The sequence below is a fragment of the Aquarana catesbeiana genome, linkage group LG13 (genome assembly GCF_042186555.1).
Source record: "Aquarana catesbeiana isolate 2022-GZ linkage group LG13, ASM4218655v1, whole genome shotgun sequence".
In the NCBI taxonomy this organism is placed as follows: domain Eukaryota; kingdom Metazoa; phylum Chordata; class Amphibia; order Anura; family Ranidae; genus Aquarana; species Aquarana catesbeiana.
Window position 1 is genome coordinate 36,691,150 of NC_133336.1, and position 21,641 is coordinate 36,712,790.

The 21,641-nt window shown below is 44.2% G+C and overlaps 1 protein-coding gene across 2 annotated transcripts in view; it reads right to left on the bottom strand.

Annotated features, from left to right (window-relative positions):
• MDGA2 (MAM domain containing glycosylphosphatidylinositol anchor 2) overlaps positions 1 to 21,641 on the bottom strand; it is a 1,144,403-nt gene that overhangs the window by 548,357 nt on the left and 574,405 nt on the right. For both annotated transcript variants that reach the window (XM_073609471.1, XM_073609469.1), the window contains exon 3: positions 4,654 to 4,828. In XM_073609471.1, coding sequence (XP_073465572.1) covers positions 4,654 to 4,828 — 175 coding nt within the window. The remainder of the gene's footprint in view (positions 1 to 4,653; positions 4,829 to 21,641) is intronic.

Below are 21,641 nucleotides of genomic sequence, written 5' to 3' on the forward strand. Positions count from 1 at the left end.
CTTCTTCCGACTTCGGGGGTCCTCTTCCGACTTCAGGGGGTCTCTCCGGCGTCTCCTCCCAGTGTCCTGATCTTCTGCCGGCTCCTCCGCTATCTTCTGCAGCTCAATTGCTAGCGGTGGCCTGGACTTCTGCCTTCTGCCTTCTTCTTTTCTTCCAATGTTGACATGACGCTCTCTCCAGCTGCAATGGTCTCTGAGCTCTCCGCAATGGACTTATATAGGCGGTGACCCCGCCCCCTTATGAGGTCACTGTTGCGGGGCATGCTGGGACTGTGCCGTCATAAGGGGGCGTGGTCATCACCCGGTGACCACGCCCCCTAAAACATCACAGTCCCAGCATGCCCAGGGACTGTGACGGCATAAGGGGGCGGGGTCACCGCCTATATAAGTCCATTGCGGAGAGCTCAGAGACCATTGCAGCTGGAGAGAGCGTCTTGTCAATATCTCTGGAAGAGAAGAGGGAAGAAGACGATCCAGAAGTCCGGGCCACCGCTGGCAAAAGAGCGGCAGAAGATAGCAGTGGAGCCGGCAGAAGATGCGGACACTGGGAGAAGACGCCGGAGAGACCCCCGAAGTCGGAAGAGGACCCCCGAAGTCGGAAGAAGACCCCGAAGCTGCCTAATAAATTACTTTAAAAACCTGTGTACTGTGTTTTTTATTGACACTTTTTTCCCTAGGTGAATGGGTAGGGGTACGATGTACCCCATACTCATTTACATAGGGTGGGGGGCCGGGATCTGGGGGTTCCCTTATTAAAGGGGGCTCCCGGATTCCGATAAGCCCCCCGCCCGCAGACCCCGACAACCAACGGCCAGGGTTGTCAGGAAGAGGCCCTTGTCCTCATCAACATGGGGACAAGGTGCTTTGGGGTGGGGGGGCCCGCAGGGCGCCCCCAAAGCACCCATCCCCCCATGTAGAGGACATGCGGCCTGGTACGGTCCAGGAGGGGGGGGGGGGGCGCTCGCTCGTCCCCACCCCCATTCCTGACCGGCCGGGCTGCATGCTCGGATAAGGATCTGGTATGGATTGTGGGGGGACCCCCACGCCGATTTTTCGGCGTAGGGGTTCCCCTTACAATCCATACCAGACCTAAGGGCCTGGTATGCCCCTGGGGGGGGAACCCACGCCGGTTTTTTTATTTAAAACTTGGCGTGGAGTTCCCCCTTATGAGTTATACCAACTACTGTATGTTTTCATTTGTTAATGCCAAAAATGTGGCAAAGTCGTACAAAGTAGTACTGCTCCCAAATTGCGGTAAAATCGTGGCCGTGAAATCGCGGTAAAATCGCACGACTTTGAAGTCGTATAAGTGTGAAAGGGGATAAGACTGTGTGTTTTTTGGCCAGATCACCAACTGCAAATAGTGGAAATAAAGCCTAAAGAAAATACATGCAGCCACCACGTCTAAGGGTTCAGAGGCTGCACGTTTCGGGGGAAAGAAGTTGATTGAACTTAATGAAAACTTTTTAAAATTCATGCTTGGCCACACAGCAATCCTGGAATAAATCCCGTTCCTTTTATCTATTACAAAAAAAGGGTGTTTTTAAATAAGGACCTTGTCTTCTTAAGCCATATCTTTACAACCCATCAAATGTTTAGTACAAAAAATTTCACAGCAATTGTTAAGATTTAAAAAAAAAAAAAAAAAAAAAAAAAGCTATAACCATCTCCTGGAGTATGCCTATTTTCAATAAATACCTTGATGAAGGGCAGATTGTTCTGGCCCCTGAAGCACGTTGGCTCTATATTCGGAATGTATCATCCACTTTAATGGAATATGTGTAGTGCGCTTTACTTTTCTTCTCTCTGGTTATAATCCAAATTGTTCTTGGAGAGCCTTCAGTAAGCATGAGCTGCCTGCCCAGTGTCTAAACACATCTAATTCCACATGAAACCTTGCGATACTCCCGTAATAGGAGAATGTAAACTTGCAAATGCTGAAAAGGTTTGAGGAAAATTATCATATGGCACTATTCTCTGCAGCATTTAGGCCCACCATCGCAGAAGATGACATGGGGCATCACATGACTGGACCGAAGACCCATGGAAAAAAGCTATGAAAGTAAAATCAAGAGTGTTCCAAGTGGGGTGGAGGAAAAAACTGGGGGAGCATGAAATTTAGTTGCCTTGAGTTTGGATGAAATGGACTTTCCAAACTGCACTATTTATCTTGCTGAATCTATAATGCTTTGTTTAAATGTTCAGCTGCCATAAAATGGAAACATCGTTTGAAACTTCCCTTTGTAATCTTATGTTATGGATGCTATTACAGTAGTTCACTTTGGTGACCTCCTTGGATGATACAGAAATACTAAAAGTGTAGTATAGTCATCAAGCATATGGGATAACCTTTTCATGTAGAGGAGTACCCTCCACCAGAGGGTAACAATGTTGCGTTGAACTGACGCACTTGGGGTGATGGAAATTTTAAGATAATAAAGTCTCCTTTTTTTGAACTGAATGTGATGATCTCATTAGGTCCACTGTAAGGTGTATTTGACAGCATGTACTGGTCTCCTGCGATTTTTCTTCAGTTCCCAGAAGTCTGCATGTACCCTTTTATCTATCAAAGGCTCATGTGCCACAGCATGAAAGACTTCAAAGGAAGAGTAGGAAAAAAAAGTTTTAGCGAAACCTACCTTTAAATTAAGCAAGTGTACTAGTAGACGACTCTTGTGGTTAGAAATAACCAGATATTGCTCCAAGGGCTTGCTGCTCATTTTTAGTTTCATTATATTTTTTGCTGTTCCTCCAGCATCATGGGGTTGAACTGTTGGCAAACTCTGATAGACTTCAGGAAATAAAGTGCTACTAAAATATGTTTTTTTTTCTCTTTTTTTGACAATTTCATTTCTTAATAAAATGGTGCATAATCATGGACACCAAACTTGCATGGAGTTGAGAACCACTTCCCTAGGACATGCTGGTGGGAAGTGGAACACACAACCCCAGGATGTGCTGGTGAGAGGTCAAACACGTAACCTCTGGGCATGCTTGTAGGAAGTGGAACACACAACCACAGAACATGCTGGTGGGAGGTGAAATACCTAGCCCCAGGACATGCTGGTGGGAAGTGGAACATCACTTCATTGTGATAAAAGTTTTCATTATAAGAACACCTTAAGTCTATAAAGAGTGGTGGCAGTAGGCCCAGGTGCCCTTGCTTTCCCTGTCCCCTTTGTCCCCAATGGGGACACAACAAGCAATAGAAACTTAATAGCAGTTCTAAACCTTCCTAGCTCTGTATAAAACCAAAATAACAATTTGTCTGAAGACTTCCATTTAGGGTCTTCTAAAGGCAACCATTCTAGTGGGATCTGATGAACAGAACTGCATTTACTTGGTAGGAACTCAACTTGCATTCTTTGTCAACTAAATGGGACTTTGGGGTTGTGAACCAAACAGGACTGATGTGGCACAACCTTTTAGAGAACTAAAATGTGCATACAGTAGTTTTCACAATGCTATCCTTCTCTTCTGCCTGTGACCTTTCATTTGGCCCTTTTGCGTTTCATATTGAAAAGTTCAGTTAGTATATTCATTAAAAAAAATGTATTTGTTCTAAATTACCGTATATACTCGAGTATAGGCCGTCCCGAATATAAGCCGAGGCACCTAATTTTACCACAAAAAACTGGGAAAACTTATTGACTCGAGTATAAGCCTAGGGTGAGAAATGTGCAGTTACTGTAAGTGGAAAAGAGGGTCAACAATGCCCATTTGCAGCCTCACTGTGCCCATTTGCAGCCATAGGTCCCCCGAACTTCAAACTCGGTAGTTAAGGGTTCCTAGATGCCCCCTAGCTGCAGCCAAAATTTGGGGTCTCTGGACCCAAAGGTTTCCGAAATGACATTGCTGCAGATGGACACAGTTGACCGAATTTGGGGCCTCGTATCTCGGGGCCACTTGGTGCTAGGAACCCCAAATTTGGTGTGAAAACCCAGTGGAACTAGTATTGCAACATATCCAAAGCTAGGGTTCCTAGCACTAAGTAGCCCCGAGATACGGGGCCCCAAATTTGGTTCGGAAAATGTCAAGCACTTTTCTGCAGCAGAGAATGACATTTTCCGAACCGAATTTGAGGCCCCGTATCTCGGGGCTACTTAGTGCTAGGAACCCTAGCTTTGGATATGTTGTAGTGCTAGTTCCACTGGGTTTGCACACCAAATTTGGGGTTTCCTATCACCAAGTGGCCCCGAGGTCGGTTCGGAAAATGTGATTCTCTGATGCAGAAAAGTGCTTGACTCGAGTATAAGCCGAGGGGGGCATTTTCAGCACAAAAAAATGTGCTGAAAAACTTGGCTTATACTCGAGTATATACGGTATTTGACTTTGCTTTCGGCTAATAACAAACTTAGGCTTCTTTTATAGTCACAGTGCAATATAGAAAATCACTCAGGTATTCACCACAAACACAATCATGCCTGTTCAGAAAGCACTAATTTTTTTTTTTTTATGGTTCTTGCTAATGTTTTCAGAAAATAATACCCTTTTATCAAGCAATAACAATGCATTTCACTATGGGACAAACCATAAAAAAAATCTTGTGTATTCAAGAGAACCCCCTTTTTTGGCTTATTTCACCAAGCTGAATTGTTTTTCGATGTGAATTAATAATTTTGTATAAGCAGGAAAGAATTCTTATTTACTTACAGTATACATCCACTCGTATAGATTTTATTGCAGGGGAACCAAGCCCGTTTTCTGCTTTGCAATAATATCTGCCTCCCTGGTGTCTCTGGATATTTGTAATCTGAAGGGTCTCATTGAAAACGCTGGAGTCTTGGAATCGATCTGATGCACTTCCTGCTGTTTTGGTCCACCTGATCTGAGCAAGCATCAAAAAACAGAGTTAGTGTGGCTCACTTGAAAACTAGGTGCAGTTTCATAATGTTTGCAAGTTTAAAATGGATCAGATGCAAAAAGATCAACATGTACGAGGTGTACCCACCTAATTGCAGGTACATTTGTGGGTGAATGTTAATAAGACACCATCCATGAAAATCCTCTTAGAAGTTCTATACCAGAAATCACCACTGGGTACAGGCTGCATATCCACAGAATTCAAATTTCATGGAAATAAGAAATCACAGGAAAAGTAATTGTACCAATCTTCACTGACTACAGTATGTCAAAAATAGAGGACAACAAAATACCCTTTTGGTAAGGTAGAGGGACCATGACACCCATCCGTCATTCCATCATATATGAGAGGATCAACATACCTAATGTTGCACTAGCTAATGACTCCAGTAGGTCTATACTTTTAGGCTCCATTCACATCCATGCGCTGTAGTAACACACGTGTTGTGCATTGGATTGCTGCAGTTCCAGTGCCCACCTTGAGCTGGACAATTTAAAACCACCACAAAAAAAAAAAAAAAACTAAAAAGGAGTATATAAACCCCAACAATGAATGTAATTTATTTGTCCCCTTTCATTTTGTTAAATATAGCAAGTGTTCTCATTGTATCGATATGATACATGCAAAAAAATACCTGTATATTGTGACAGAAATCCAGTGCTGTCCTATGTCCTATGCACCCTGCAATGTTATCTCAAGCAGTCTTGTCTTCCTGCCCATGAGAACTCTAATGCCCCGCACACACGGTCGGATTTTCCGATGGACAATGTCCGATCGGAGCGTGTTGTCGGAAATTCCGACCGTGTGTGGGCGCCATCGGACATTTTCCATCGGATTTTCCGACACACAAAGTTGGACAGCAGGAGATAAAATTTTCCGACAACAAAATCCGATCGCGTCAATTCCGACCGTGTGTGGCCTGTTCCGACGCACAAAGTGCCACGCATGCTCAGAAGAAATTCCAACACGGGACAGCTCGTTCTGGTAAACTTAGCGTTCGCAATGGCTACAGCACTTTCGTCACGCTGCAATGTTCAAAATGGTTTAATACAGCGCACTCTCTTCTTCTTTATAATGTGACAAGAATATCTTAGTTTTGCTGCTCATATTCACACACACTTCTCACAAACTTATTTCGTTACTATTTATCGGGATTCCCTCAATATATTTTGATTTCTCACATCTGACAACATATTTTTGTATCTTTTTTTTTTTGCCTTTAATGTAGAATCTTTTTTTGTGTTTCTCTTTTTTTTTTTTTTGGTGATTTTGATTTGTACTCCCGAAAATGTTTGTGTGTTTTTTGTGACAAGTTCCCACAACACCACTGATATGTTGTTCTATTTAATCTGTAGGAGATTGTTTGGTGTTGTTGTCTCTTGTTAATTTCACATTTTATGTTAGAAATGTACCTGAATCGTCACCGAAAACTGTCCTTTTTGGATGAAAACACACACAGGAGAGTAGAATTTACCTTAAAAAATGTTATTAAGGGGTCACAACTATAAAAAAACAAAGAGGGAGGCAACGCTGGAGAAACTGCAGAAATTGGCGAAGCCTTGGACCCCCAGGGAAGACATCAATTATTTAAAAGCAAAATTGGTGGCCTGAGGAGTCCATATCTAAGGGAGGGAAGTCTGGTCCAGAAGTCCCAGAGATCCGGAAAGCAGCAGATGACATCTGGGTCCCCAGGCTGTGGTCATACGAGAGACTGCATCTTCTGTCAGACCAGACTGAACCCAGGGCCATCACTCTCTGGTCTTCTTTCCATGCCTCCTTCCACGCGGTGGCTGTGGTGGTGGAGTTGTGGCAGCAGGAGGAGGAGGAGGATCGTCGATCTCAATGACATCCGTCTTGGGTGTCAGTTCCCCACTCTCCCCCTTACGTAGGACTTTATAAATCAGGTCCTCAGAGATCCTGCGTTGGTCCTCCTGCATGCCCTGCAATTTGGTGGCAGCCATGCAGGCAAAGGCCTCTGCAGGACTGGGGAAGGCTCTGAGGGACGCCGAAGCCTCCTGGATCAGCCTGTATGCTGAATCCTGCACAGGACTGGGAGTGGCCTTCCTGGCTCGTTTATGTGGCAGACGGAGGGGAGGGACCTGAGACTCAGTCAGGCTGCGACTTGTCCCAGGCTTCTCTTGGCTGACACTAATCCCCGCCTCCTCCTGACTGCCACATTCCACAACCTCCTCCTGGCTGAGGTCTTCCTGTGTATGAAAAAGGGACATAGTTTTAGTATTGTTTTCATCAATCACACACAATTTTCACCTCCTGACTGCTGCAAATTGAATGTTAACAAATATAACAGACTATCCTTCTGAGCCCAGCATTTTGCATTCTTGTCCCAATTTTGGGTGCCCACTACTGTCTATTGATATGTAAAACACTTTTTTTAATCAGCAATTAGTGATCAATAATAACATCTAGTAAACATTTATTTATTGTCCAGAAATCTGTAGAAGAATGTTATACCTGACTCCAGCTGGGCTCCTCCACTTCTTCCTGGCTGGAAGGCCCAGATTGGACATCAGAAGCCTCAGCTGGGATGGAAGGAAGAGTGGAAGGAAGAGTAGAGAGGGATTCCCTGACTTCAGTGTGGTCTGACAGAAATCGCAGTCTCTCGTAGTACCACAGCCTGGGGACATAAACGTCATCTGCTGCAGCTCCGGACCTCTGGGAATCTGTGACCTTCTTGCGCTCCCTAAGATATGTGCTCCTCAGGCCACCAATTTTAGCTTTTAAATAAGAGATGGTTGCTGTGGGGACCACCGGCTTCACCAACTCCAGCAGTTTCTCCAGCGCTGCCTGCCTCTTCTGTTTGTGATTATAGTGGGGGTGTCTGACCTGCCACAGACAGGGCAGCTCCCTGTACTTGTCTATGAACAGGGGTAGGAAATTGTGGTCATTGAACCCATCCATTTTCTCTGCAAGACACAACACAAGACAAACCCTAATGTCAGGCCAAACTCCCCTAATCTTGTTACAATATAGGCTTCCATTTCGAAGCAGTATAGGCCCAAGTTTAGATCCTACCTTCGTTAGCACGATCGGCGTCTCCGATGCTCCTTCCTCCGCTCACAGATCGTACGTAAGACGCGCGCATTACGATTTATACACACTGCGCATGCGTATAACTCCGCCCGCCCCTGACGTTCTTTCTAGTCTATTCCCTGCCCCTTTTCGTTCAGCGCAGTGGGGGAAGAGCACATGGCGGATAGACAGCAGGATCGTGCTAATTGTAACAAAGAGGAGGAGGGGGAGGAAAGGCCGGAGCCTGAAACGTCCCGATCCAGAAGGAGATTAAAGGACTCAAATATGTCCTTTGGGGAGATGTTGGAAATGGTGGACATCCTGAAGAAGGCCGACTATGATGGAAAGTATGGGCCTTACCCCAACCCCAATGTCCGAAAGGCCAAGATAATGGCGAAAGTGGTCAGAAGTCTGCACCGGAAATTCGGGGTACGACGATCGAAAGATCAGCTCAGGAAGCGGTGGTCGGACCTGAAATTACGAGAACATGAGCAGTACAGAAAGATCCAGAGAGTGCTGCAAAAAAGTAAGTATTTGTGCTGTGCTCCTATTCTTTTTGTGTTTATTACGTTAGTGCTGCTCCATGTGCTTTTAGGAACTGTTGTACAGTTTAAAATGGCAACTTTCATGTTCATGGGCACATTATTCGTTCGGATCACACATTTTTATTTCGGACGATAAAATACCATTGTTTAGGCCATATGCATTTGGCCACCATTTTGACGCCCTATACTTGGCTTCAAAGAATTGGGTTGTGTAGATGGCTTTGTTACTAGAATGAAATGCAAACTAGATTGTGTGTAAGGAGAGGACACTCAGCAGCTGTTTTCACATCTGGACACTGGAGCACTAGTGTGGGACCCCAGAACACCATTTTTATTAGGGGGCCACACAGGTGCTCCAGTGTATACTATAGGGGGGGCTACATCTGTGAAGCTTGTACCAAACAGATAAAGTATTGCAGCTTGACAAAGGACACTAAAAAAGCTACATCTTGGAACTCTGCTAAAATAGATCATTGTATCCCACTTCCAAGCAATGTTTCATCTTTATAGTTCTGACATTAAATATCTGTGTGCTAATTATACCATTTTTGTTTTACATAGGGGAGAAAAGACTCGGAGGACACCCCTCATCCCAGGAGACCAGAGAGCCCCCCCCCTGGAAGAAGGGGAAATCCCAACAACACAAGATGAGCAGGAGGAGGAAGACGTGGTGGAACTAGTCACCACAACAGGTGAGTGTCTGCAACCACAGGCTCACGTAAGAGATGGATGGCGGCATTTTTTTGCAAACCTAATTTATTTTGGGGTTCCTCTCTTTTTAGGTGATCATGAGGTTGTGGATGAAGATCCTTTCACATCCGAAAGTGCCCAGATCCTGATCGGGGAGATCATGGGGTGTAATTTACAATTGGAAAACATCAAGCAAAACATCAATGATGTTATTCCAAAATATAAAAACATCATTGATGTTTTGGGGCGAGTTTAAAGCCCCTCCAAATCACTTTCTTCTTTTGTGTGCTACAATGTGCTAAATGTTTTTGTGATTTTTCCCAAAGCCAAATTTGGAGGATGCACACAGTGTGCCAACATGTGCTATCTGCCATCACGGGAGATCAATGGAGGCATTTTGGGGGTGCAACCCCTTCCTCAAAAACAAAGTAGTGGTGAGGAAGGGCTTTCTCCCCCAAAACACGTCCCTTGATCCCCTGTGATGGCAGCTAGCACATGTTGACATTGTGAAATTTGTGTGCATCTTCCAAATTTGGCTTTTCCTGGGGTGATTTCCCCCCATCTGAATGCAATATCAAACACAGTTCCTAAATACTCATGTCTGATATTGCCTTCCAGTTCTACCAAATGTGAACTTTGTAAGATCAAGATTTGTGTCTTTTCTTGTGGGTTTTACACAGGCCTGTTTTCTATAAAATGCACATTTTGATTTTGGATAATGACACCACAAAATTGTTATACAACAAACATGTTGGTTTGTCAGAAAAACCTTTGGTAAATGCACATGTGATTGTGCAGGTATTAAAAAGATTGCTCATCAAGAATGTGTGGATTATTGTCTCAACGCTACAACACTTTTGGGGTGATGTAATTGTTGTTTTATGAGAAAATGGGGGTAATTTCCTAAGGGCAAATCCTCTGCACTACAAGTGCTGTTTCAGTGCAGTTGCAAGTGCACTTGTAGTGAAAAGTGTCTTTGCATTTAGTAAATAACAGCCAACAGTGCTTTGTATAAGGTTACACAATCACGACATTTTCTGGACTCCACACATTTCTGTCAGGGTCAGCTAAAACAAACACAAGCAGTAAATGTCCACAAAGAAGAGCCTGGGGGGAGATGCCTGTCGAGAACTTGAGGTCCTGCAGGCTTCTCCCTGTGGCCAAATACCGCAGGGTAGCGACGAGCCTCTGCTCCGCAGTGATGGCTTGCCTCATACAGGTATCCTGCCTGCTGATATAGGGGTCAGCGAAGCCAACAAACGGTGAAACACGGGGTCCGTCATCCTGAGAAAGTTCCTGAAATCATCAGGATTATTCTCACGGATCTCACGGAGCAAAGGCATATGAGAGAACTGGTCACGCTGAAGCAACCAATTCTTGGTCCATGAACTCCTCCCCACCCTGTTCATGGACTGGACTTGTGTCAAGGTCAGGACCCCAACACCAAGCCCCCGCACAGCACGAACTCTACGAGGAGTACGCATACGAAACATGGCTAGAAAACGGTCGGCTGCTCAGAACGAAGTAACAGAACGCACTGAAGAACAGCAAGGCCTGTGAAGAGCGACCTGAAAACCAGTAACGAACGAACAAGAATAGAATGACTAAGTCACGCGGAACTTGCTTGCACGCACTGAAGAGCAGATACAAACCCACAAGCACAAACTGAACGGCAGAAAACGATCTGAAAGCCACGAGTCTGAAAAAGCGCGAATCGTCTCTCACCAAACTTTTACTAACACGAGATTAGCAAAAGGAGCCCAAAGGGTGCCGCGCTTGGTTCTGAACCGGCCTTTTCTAGTCTCGTCGTACGTGGTGTACGTGACCGCGTGGTTGTCGATCGGAAATTCCGACAACTTTGTGCGACCGTGTGTAGGCAAAACAAGTTTGAGCCAACATCCGTCGGAAAAAATCAGAGGATTTTGTTGTCGGAATGTCCGAACAAAGTCCGACCGTGTGTACGCCCTATATGAACTACAGACCACCTTGCATTTTGTTTAGGAGAATGAGAGGTTTATAGTCCTGGAAGGGAAAGAAACCTTAAAAAGGAACTAATGCAGCCCTACAGCCAAGGACGGGTGAGCTGTATACATTATATACAAAATGTATGTTCTTGGGTTTAGACAAACTTTGGTTTAAAGATACAAAAGAAAACTCTGATAAGAATCAATCAAAGATTTGAACAGAATGCCTTGTCAGCCCTTTGCAATGCTGAGTTCCTCAAAAGGAACATGGTATGCTATAGTGATATTTGAAGAGCCTTTGCCCTTTAGATACAAAATTGGAGGACTTATGCCTATGTACTTATGTACACACGGTCGGACTTTGTTCGGACATTCCGACAACAAAATCCTAGGATTTTTTCCGATGGATGTTGGCTCAAACTTGTCTTGCATACACATGGTCACACAAAGTTGTCGGAAAATCCGATCGCTCTGAGCGCGGTGACGTAAATTACGTACGTCGGGACTATAAACGGGGCAGTGGCCAATAGCTTTCATCTCTTTATTTATTCTGAGCATGCGTGAAAATTTTATATCCTGCTCTCAAACTTTGTGTGTCGGAAAATCCGATGGAAAATATGTGATGGAGCCTACACACAATCGGAATTTCCAACAACAAGGTCCTATCACACATTTTCCGTCAGAAAATCCGACCGTGTGTACAGGGCATTACACTGCCTGAGACACTCACAATCAGCACACACACCATTTCAACACACCTACTTGAACAATTCTCAAGCTACCATAGCAATGCTGCCTTGTTGCTGGGATCAGCACCACATCTCTTCACATTGAGCCCCTTTCACTACCCATATTAAGCTATTGGATATCCTTGAAGAACCTATGAGGCTGTCTGTATGGGCTACACTCTTGAGTTTTTAAGATACGAGGATTTCCAGTGTATTTGCTGTACATACCTGGCTATTTGTGGCCATGCCTAATGGTTTTCAAGGGGGATCCTTGTGTGGAACATGTGGGGCTCTGGCTACCGTATCGGGGACATCTGAGATGCCTTAAGCTGCGGCACAGTGAGATTCCTTCACATATCTGGGATGATCCACATGTGTTGCATTTAAAGGGATGAATTCAATGCTTGTAAACTCGTCCTAAACACCCCTGAAGAAAGGATTGACCTCTTCCTGAAATGCGTCTGGTATCAAAGAGGAGAGTGTCACCAGTTTTGTATATACCCCTTTAAGTCAGCAGATTCACTGTTGATTTTTTTATCATTCATATTGATGTTGTACTATACTATTTTATGATGTATAAATAAAAAGCTATATATTTTATACCAACACTTCTTTTACTTTTTTTGCCTTAAAAGTCCCATTAGTATCTTTGAGGGTTACTCATTTTATCTTCATTGGAAATGAATATCCCATTCCTCATTAGCCAAAGGCAGATAGAGCTGGTTCACTTGAGGCAGCGGTCTCAGTGATTTATTTGCTGAGACATTGACAAGCCCCTTTCTTCCCCTTTCCCACTCTCCTGAATACTCCTTATGATCCAGAAGACTGTAGGCGGGGTGCAGCGTGTGTGGCGACAGTAACTTACACAGCCAGGTGCAAAAGAAACCTTGTATTGAAGTAATACAACAACAGTTCACAACAACCCTGAGGGACACCTGCCCAACCGGGTACACTCATAGTTCTCAACAAGGTAAAGATGACAGGTATCAGCCGGATTGACAGCATCTGTAAAGAAAGCTTAATGTAGCCTGGCCGTCTGGTAACCAAGCAGGAATGTGTCCATGGAGTTGTGACCCTTACTCTTTCCCTCCTCGTCAGGAACCTTCCCAACCACTAATACTGTCCCTAACAGGCGGGGTACCTGTCCCTTCTCTACCAACTTGCATAAAGTGCACCAAGCCTGGAAGCCAGGGCCTTCTATAGGCTCTGCCTGACCCAAGATGGCTGGCGGAATCACATGGGGTAGCAGCATCCAATGGGGTGCTTCCCCAGTGACCAAGGAAACCATAGAACTGTGACCATAAAACTGTGTTCTTCATGACTTTCTCTCCAGCTGCAGCACCACTGTGGAGGAGTGCCACCTGCAGTGGAAAAAGTAGACTGCACCTGCCTACAACACCATCTGCAGTAACAACAAGAATGGACACTATTCCATAATATAATTGGTAGTGTGGAGAAGCAAGCAAAGTATATTTTATATATATTTTCTATTCTATTCTATTCTATTATAAGTATATTCTACTTATATTTTACTGTACTAAATGAATACATTGCTTAAAACACCATTAAGAAAAACAGAACTTTAGCTCTGTTTTTCCAGGCCATGGCTCGCCGCTTAGTTTTAATTTTGCGAATTGCAAAACACCTGTGTGACTCACAGCCTCACAGCCAAATGTACAGTTGAAATACATATAAAGGAGTAAGGTTTCATTTCTGTCTTTACATTCCTGACATTTATGCAAACTTACCACATGGCACAGCAAGCCTGGTGACCTCAATTTTTCTGCTGTATATAAGCCAGCACTATGGTTGCCACCTCATCCCTTTAGGCCCCTTTCACACGATCGGACCGTTCAGGTCCGCCTGTCAGTTTTGACGGCGGACCTGAACGGGCGATCCATGTTAGCCTATGGAGTGTCGGATGTCAGCGGAGACATGTCCGCTGACATCCGACCCCGTCCGATCCGCTAAAAGCAGACGGATGGCTCTACGTCCAGATCCATCGCTGGCGGATCGGATCGGGTGAGATCTGACGAAAATGGACACGCTGTCCGTTTTCGTCCGATCCCTCCATAGGCGGCAGCGGCGCCTGACAAGCCCCTCCCCGCTCAGTGAGCAGAGAGGGACCTGTCATCCGCCGGCTCAGCGGAGATCAACGGACAGATCTCCCGCTGAGCCGGCGGACCGAGGCGGGCTCCGTAGAAACAGAGTCCGTCTCATGTGAAAGGGGCCTAAAACCCGAACACATAATAATTACACAGGTTCTGTGGCTGATTAAGGTGGTAATTAAACTCACTTGGTGCCTTATCTGCATTTAATTAGCCTCAGAACCTTTTTAATTTAAAGGTGTTCGGGTTTAAAGGGATGAGGTGGCAACTCTAGCCAGCACTGCAAAGTCACCTCCCTGCCCCCAGCCTATGACGGTCTTCATCTGTCAGCATGTTTCATATTAGCACTATGGATGAGGACGTGTTTGGATCCTAGTGTGAACCTACCTGAGCAAGCCCACAAAACAAAAAAGCTATACTGAGCCAACCATCTGTGATTGGGGCATTCCCCATCCCATAGCCACATCCATACAATGAACATGTATATATGTGGCTGTGGGTGGAAATTTTTTGGCAACTTATGATTGGCCCAGTATAGTGATAGTTCCTGGAGGGATCACTCAGGTGGGTTTGGACTAGGACCCAAACATGCCTGGGCTCATCCCTGATCAGCACATATCAATGAAGCAGCACAGAGTAGTTCTCAGTATTGCCCCTTCATTTTTCTTAGTCTGAGCGCTGCCATACAGGGGATTGCAAGAGGCTGAAATCAAGTCAAGTTCAGGTATTCATACTAGCTGCATGTAAAATGTATTTAATGATGTTTCAATAAATACAAAAGTATATTTATTGCTGTTTTAATATCTGGCTAGAATGTACATATAACCAAAAGAGAAAATCTCTCTCCTGCGCTCAAGTGTCTAGATTCTCAGTGTGTAATAGGGCCAGTAGGCTTTAGTGGTATCTGGCGTCTTGCAGCCCTCTTCAGAATGTTGGGCATTCAAAAACTACAAAGAGGAAACAAAAAGAAGAGAGGGCGCACCGACCTAGCGCATTACCACTGGTAGCGTTTATTAAAAAGTAAAATAACAAGTAATATACTCACAAACGAGCTTGAAATACAGGCATGGACATAGACTGCAGGTATGCAGTAACAGACACCAGGATAAAGTGGGACTGGACACCAAGTAGATGCGGCAACGGCTAACGCTTTTCGGGGGCGGGCCCCTTTCCTCAGAGCCTAAGCGGGTGGTCAGAATGTACATTTCTGTGATAAATTAGGCCCCTTCTGTTTTCTTTGGGCAGTTGCGGTGCTTTAATGCATTATGAATTGCCTGCCAATGTATGATAATAGTCTGAAAATCAGATTTGCCCCTTTTTCCTAACACAGTGCATCATGGCTATAATGGTGGATTGGGGGTCATCCCACACCTCCCAACTTTTTGAGATGGGAATGAGGGACACCTATCAGCAAAAGTATGCAGGCATAGGACACACCCCTTGCCACGCCCCCTTAAAGGAGAATTGTAAAAAAAAAAAAAAACAAGATTGGTTAAACCCACAAGTGTTTTTTTTTTTTTTACCACTACTATTCCTTTATATTGACTTTTGGAATTTAGAAATGCAGCAATTTAGAAATCAGATGAAAGGTTTAGCACTGGGAAACGCTTTAAGATACATAAAAATGGCATTTTATATACAACTATATAGATCAGACCAAAATGAGGGACACATGAGGAGGAAAGAGGGACAGGGGGACATTGCTCCAAATCAGGGACAGTTGGGAGGTATGGGTCATTCTAAATTAATAAATGATTGAAATGCACCAAAAGTCATGCACTTAAAGCATGTTACAGTAACACGTGCATTTTAAAGCATGCTGCTACAATGCTTTGTTACATGGGTGAGCTGAAGTTTATGTTATAATAAGGTGGTTGTAAACCTCAGACATGAAATATGAACTTGTCTCACTTAACCTCCCTGGCGGTATTCCCGAGTGTGGCTCAGGGTGGATTTTCTGTACCAAAAGCAGTAACCCCGAGCCAGACTCAGGATTGCATCGCAGGATCCATGTACAACATGTTTACCTTGTCCCCAGGATCCTACGATGTTCTCCCCGCTGTGTGCGGAGGCTGTGTCTCGCTCGATTCATCACAGTGCCGAGCTCCGTTCCCTGCGAGCGTTGCGACGCACGGGGACGGAGCATGGCGCCAAATTCAAAAAGTGAAACACACAATACATACAGTACACTGTAATCTTACAGATTACATTACTGTATGAATTTATTTCACATTACTTTTGTCCTTAGTGGTTTGTCCAGTGCCCTGCATGCAGTTTTATATTATATATACTGTTCTTTCTGCCTGGAAACTGGAGAACGTCCATAGCAACCAAAACCGTCCCTTTACTTCAAAAGCGGTTTTAGACCAGCTAAAAAACAGCGATAATAAATTAGAATCACTTGCAGAATTGAGCGATAGTGATTTGTGGGGAAATTCTTCAAACACTGAAAGAATGACAGCGACAATTCTGCAACTGAGAACATTTCAGTGTTCTTGATTTGATTACATTATTGAATAATTTTTATTATTATTATTATATATTTGTTATAATTATTTATAGTTATTTATTATATTATAATTTATGATTTTGTGTTTCAAACTTTATCATACCCGGGATGTCTACTAGACTCCTGTTTGGACAGATTTAAGTGAGTTATTCCTAAGAATTACAGGCCTACAATATAAAACGCCAAATTTCTATGCAAAAGAATTGTAACGCTTTGAGCATCAAAAATTGGAAATAATCATACAGCCAGGGAGGTTAAGAGCACTAAGTGTCATTTCTGTCTGCTGCTTGACAAGTTTTCAAGACACCAAGAGAAAAAAGGTGACAAGGGAAGGAGCTCGAATTGATTGACAGCCTCAGCTCTGTTCCTGTGTGCTGGGTGAAGGGTGTATGTGTGTGTGGGGGGTCCTCCAATTAATCAGCTCTCAGAGCTCTCCTCACTGAGCGTCACAGAGTGTAACTACAGCTCTTCGCCCCCTTTATTCTGACAGATCAGACAAGCCGTTTAAATTCTGGACTTTAGAAAAAAAAAAGTACTACTTATGGAGGAGGATTTGTTTTATCTGTGCATCATCTGAGTATCTCGGTATCTCATATGAACATTTGTTTATCAGTACTGTATGCTGTTAAGCCTTGGTTGGTAGATTTTACCTAGATTGGGGGAGATTTACTAAAACTGGAGCACTCAGAATCTGATGCAGCTGTAGAGTGTATACAAGAACCGCGCTAAACACAAACCATAATCAAAATAATTGAAAAATGTATAAAGTGATTAGAAAATGCTAAACTCAAATAGCAACATAATGTGAAAAATTAAAAAATGCGCTATAAACCACATAGAAATAATAAATATTTAGAGCAAAAAATATGAAAATTAATTAATAAAAAAATGTTAATTGGAGATAAAGAAAACAAAAAACAAAAAACACAGTCCGTGAAAAAAAAAGTGACTTTCGTTATCAACAGTCCTTATTAGATTATCTTCCACCCAAAGTGACTGAAGACTTTAAAGACATCTTGTGAAAAAACTCCACCACCTATAAAGGTATATGATTACCAGAGGTAAGCTGTAATAAAGCCTTATGCCAGAGATCCACTCAATAGGGACATCACCATCTGTCTCTGCATGGAGGGGAGATCACCCAGGATTCATCAGTAGTGATTGGCTCGGTAATGGAGACCCAAGAAGATAAGAAATACATCTAAGTTTTATGTGTTGATCTTATCTTGGTCTCTGGCCTCTTGCTATTCCAACTTTAGAAGCGAGAAAGTTGGAATAGCAAGAGGCCAGAGACCAAGATAAGATCAACACATAAAACTTAGATGTATTTCTTATCTTCTTGGGTCTCCATTACCGAGCCAATCACTACTGATGAATCCTGGGTGATCTCCCCTCCATGCAGAGACAGATGGTGATGTCCCTATTGAGTGGATCTCTGGCATAAGGCTTTATTACAGCTTACCTCTGGTAATCATATACCTTTATAGGTGGTGGATTTTTTTCACAAGATGTCTTTAAAGTCTTCAGTCACTTTGGGTGGAAGATAATCTAATAAGGACTGTTGATAACGAAAGTCACTTTTTTTTCACGGACTGTGTTTTTTGTTTTTTGTTTTCTTTATCTCCAATTAACATTTTTTTATTAATTAATTTTCATATTTTTTGCTCTAAATATTTATTATTTCTATGTGGTTTATAGCGCATTTTTTAATTTTTCACATTATGTTGCTATTTGAGTTTAGCATTTTCTAATCACTTTATACATTTTTCAATTATTTTGATTATGGTTTGTGTTTAGCGCGGTTCTTGTATACACTTTATCTATTTTATTCTACACCTAAGAATTAGAACTGCAGCTTGGAGTTAGAGGGAAGCGCGGTAATTTTATATTATTTTCTGATGCAGCTGTGCCTGGTAGCCAATCAGCTTTCTTACTTCAGCTTGCTCAATTAGGCTTTGGCAATAAAACCTGGAAGATGATTGGTTTCTATGCAGAGCTGCACCAGATTTTGCACACTACAGTTTTAGTAAATCAATCCCATTGTGTATTAAAATTGTGATTTTTTTTTTATTATTATTATTTTTATATTAAAGTTTGCAATTTTCATACAAAAAAGTAAGACTACCAATCCACACAAAATAGTCGACAGTCCAAAAAAGATAACCAAACATAGAAACAAACAGTTTTTTAAAGGTTGGAAATAAAACATACACAGTTTGCCTGTCACTAACACAGAACACCCGTAATTAAGGAGCATGCAGGATACATGGGCCCCCCCACAACTCTGCACCATTAACCAGTAAGACATTGCAGGTGGATCAGCTTCAACTATATGTATACCCATTGGCGGATCAAGACAATTCAGTGCCCAGGGCGAAGATGCCAAAATCTTCAAAGGAAAAATTTCCAACAAAGAATCCTATTAGATCAACTTCTCTCTAGCAGGAATGGCCACAGATGGATTATTATGCCCCGTACACACAGTCGGATTTTCCGACAGAAAATGTGTGATAGGACCTTGTTGTCGGAAATTCCGACCGTGTGTAGGCTCCATCACACATTTTCCATCGGATTTTCCTACACACAAAGTTTGAGAGCAGGATATAAAATTTTCCGACAACAAAATCCGTTACACAAATCTGACGGACAAAGTGCCACGCATGCTCAGAATAAATAAAGAGATGAAAGCTATTGGCCACTGCCCCGTTTATAGTCCCGACATACGTGTTTTACGTCACCGTGTTCAGAACGATCGGATTTTCCGACAACTTTGTGTGACCGTGTGTATGCAAGACAAGTTTGAGCCAACATCCGTCGGAAAAAATCCTAGGATTTTGTTGTCGGAATGTCCGAACAAAGTCCGACCGTGTGTACGGGGCATAACTCCTCTGGTCCTTGCTGAACCAGCTGAATTTCCATCCATCTATGGCCAGCCTTAGTAGCTCCTGTGTAAAATCCCTATTGCTTTCTGATGCCTGGAGAGCTGGGGAATTCACTAAGCCTCCATGTACATGAGTTCTTTAGGGCACGTTCATATGTGGCACAGACGTGTGTCTCTTGTGCATTGTGTACATCCCCATGCCAACGTCCCATTCATTTCTATTAGGACCCGCACCTGCATGTCATATTAGGATACAGTGGCTGTATCCAGGCAGCCTTATGTCCCAGAAGAAATGAATGGGGTGCTGGCACAGGGATGCACACAATGCCCATGCATAACCATCCTAATAAAAGACAGCCCTGTATGGGAGCCACATGTCTGCACCTCATGGTAACAGGTCCTTAAAGTGGTTGTAAACCCTTACAGACCACTTTGTGCTACAGGTAAGCCTATAGTAAGGCTTACCTGTAGCTACCCAGGATATCTCCTAAACCTGCACGGTTTAGGAGATATCCCCTGTATCTGCATGTGCCGACATCATCGGCACATGTGCACTGAAACAAACAGAAGCAACGGTACGTATGTGCCGTTGCTTCAGTAAGTGTGCCGTTACCGCGCTCATGCACGGGAGTGACGTCATGGCGGCTCCAGCCAATCACAGCGCCGGAGCCGCGATACCCGGGAGTAACCCCCGGGAGTGATGTCGCTGACCGGTGCTGTGTACAGGCACCACAGCGGGGGCTTCGATCTCAGGTGAGTATTACATAATGAGCTAGTATGCTATGCTATATACTAGCTCATTATGCCTTTGTCTTGCAGGTGTTAGTTTTTTGGTTTTTTTTTTTAAATGGGTTTACAACCACTTTAATAAAAACAGAATGTGAAAGAATAGTCGTTTCCACGGCTATAACTGATATCATGCCTGGCTTTGTTACCTTTTAGCTGAGTAGTGGCAGCCCCAGCAGCACAGAGACAGAGGAGAGAGCACCGCTCACTTTGGCAGTAGGGCTGGAGAGGAGGGGACCCGAGGGGAAGAGCACAGGAGGAGAGGTCACTATACAGCGGAGGAGTGACCTCCACATTGTCCAGAGGAGGGAGGAAAAAAACAGGAGGCTAGGGGGCAGAGCTGCCGATGTCACACAGACATTGGGACACTCTGAAAGTAGGGGTGATAGAAATGAAGGGCGAGGGAGAAACATGTGGTCCAGACTCCAGGCACGCAGAAGAGTAGGTTGTGCATCTAGAATCAATCAAGAAAGCATTTATATGCTTTCCCAACCTCCTGTACCTCACCCACTTCACTCTACTGTCGCTCATGGAATAGTACAGTGCACTGTGCAGGCAGGGAGTGGGTGCAATGATACGATCTAGCCTACATGCAGGAACAAAGCTGCTGGCTGTTTACTGTGTTATATTCGGAAGCATATTCTGTGCTGGGCAAGGTAGCACCCAGCAGACTGCGCCCCCTTCCCGCACTAAATCAGGGCAGCTGCCCCCTAATGCCCCCCCAGTCCCGGCCCTGTGTATATCAGAGGCTTAAACCCATTCAACTTATGTTTAAAGGGAATGTAAAGTCTGTTTTCTTTTTTTTTTAATAACAAACATGTTATACTTACCCAGATCCTCCTCTTCTTGGGTCCCTCTTCGCTGCTCCTAGCTCCTCCCTTCTGTCACAAGCAGCTTGCTATGGGGGCACCCGAGCTGAGCTGCAGCTCTGTGTGTCCATTCAGACACACAAAGCTGCGACTCGGCCCTGCCCCCTTTCTTCTGATTGGCTAACTGACTATGACCGACAGCAGCGGGAGCCAATGGCGCCGCTGCTGTGTCTCAGCCAATCAGAGTCCTGGACGGCCGAGGGACTCGTGGACATCTCTGGATAGCGAGGGGCTCGGGTAAGTATTAGGGGGGCTGCTGCGCACAGAAGGTTTTTCTATCTTAATACATGCATTAACTAAAAAAAAACAGAAATGGAAGGCGTGCACACCTAGTGCATTACCAAAGATAATTTAACCCCTTTCCGCCGAGCGTACGCAGATGTGCATGTTCGGCTTTCGGGGGTTATACCGGGATCATGCCCACAGCTGCAGGCATCATCCCGGTACTGTTTTTTAGACCCGGCGATCGGCTTTCCAGGTATAACAACTGATGCGGCTAAAAGCCGCTCGGCTGTTATACCGGAGGAGCGGGAGGGGACGACCCCCTTCCCGCCTCCCGCCGCTCTTACTGGGCCTCCCGTTCCATTGGTCATCCACCGATGACCAATCCGCCGCCTCCGGCGGCTAGTGACAGTCTGGAACGAAGCCGTGAGTGGCTTCGTTCCAG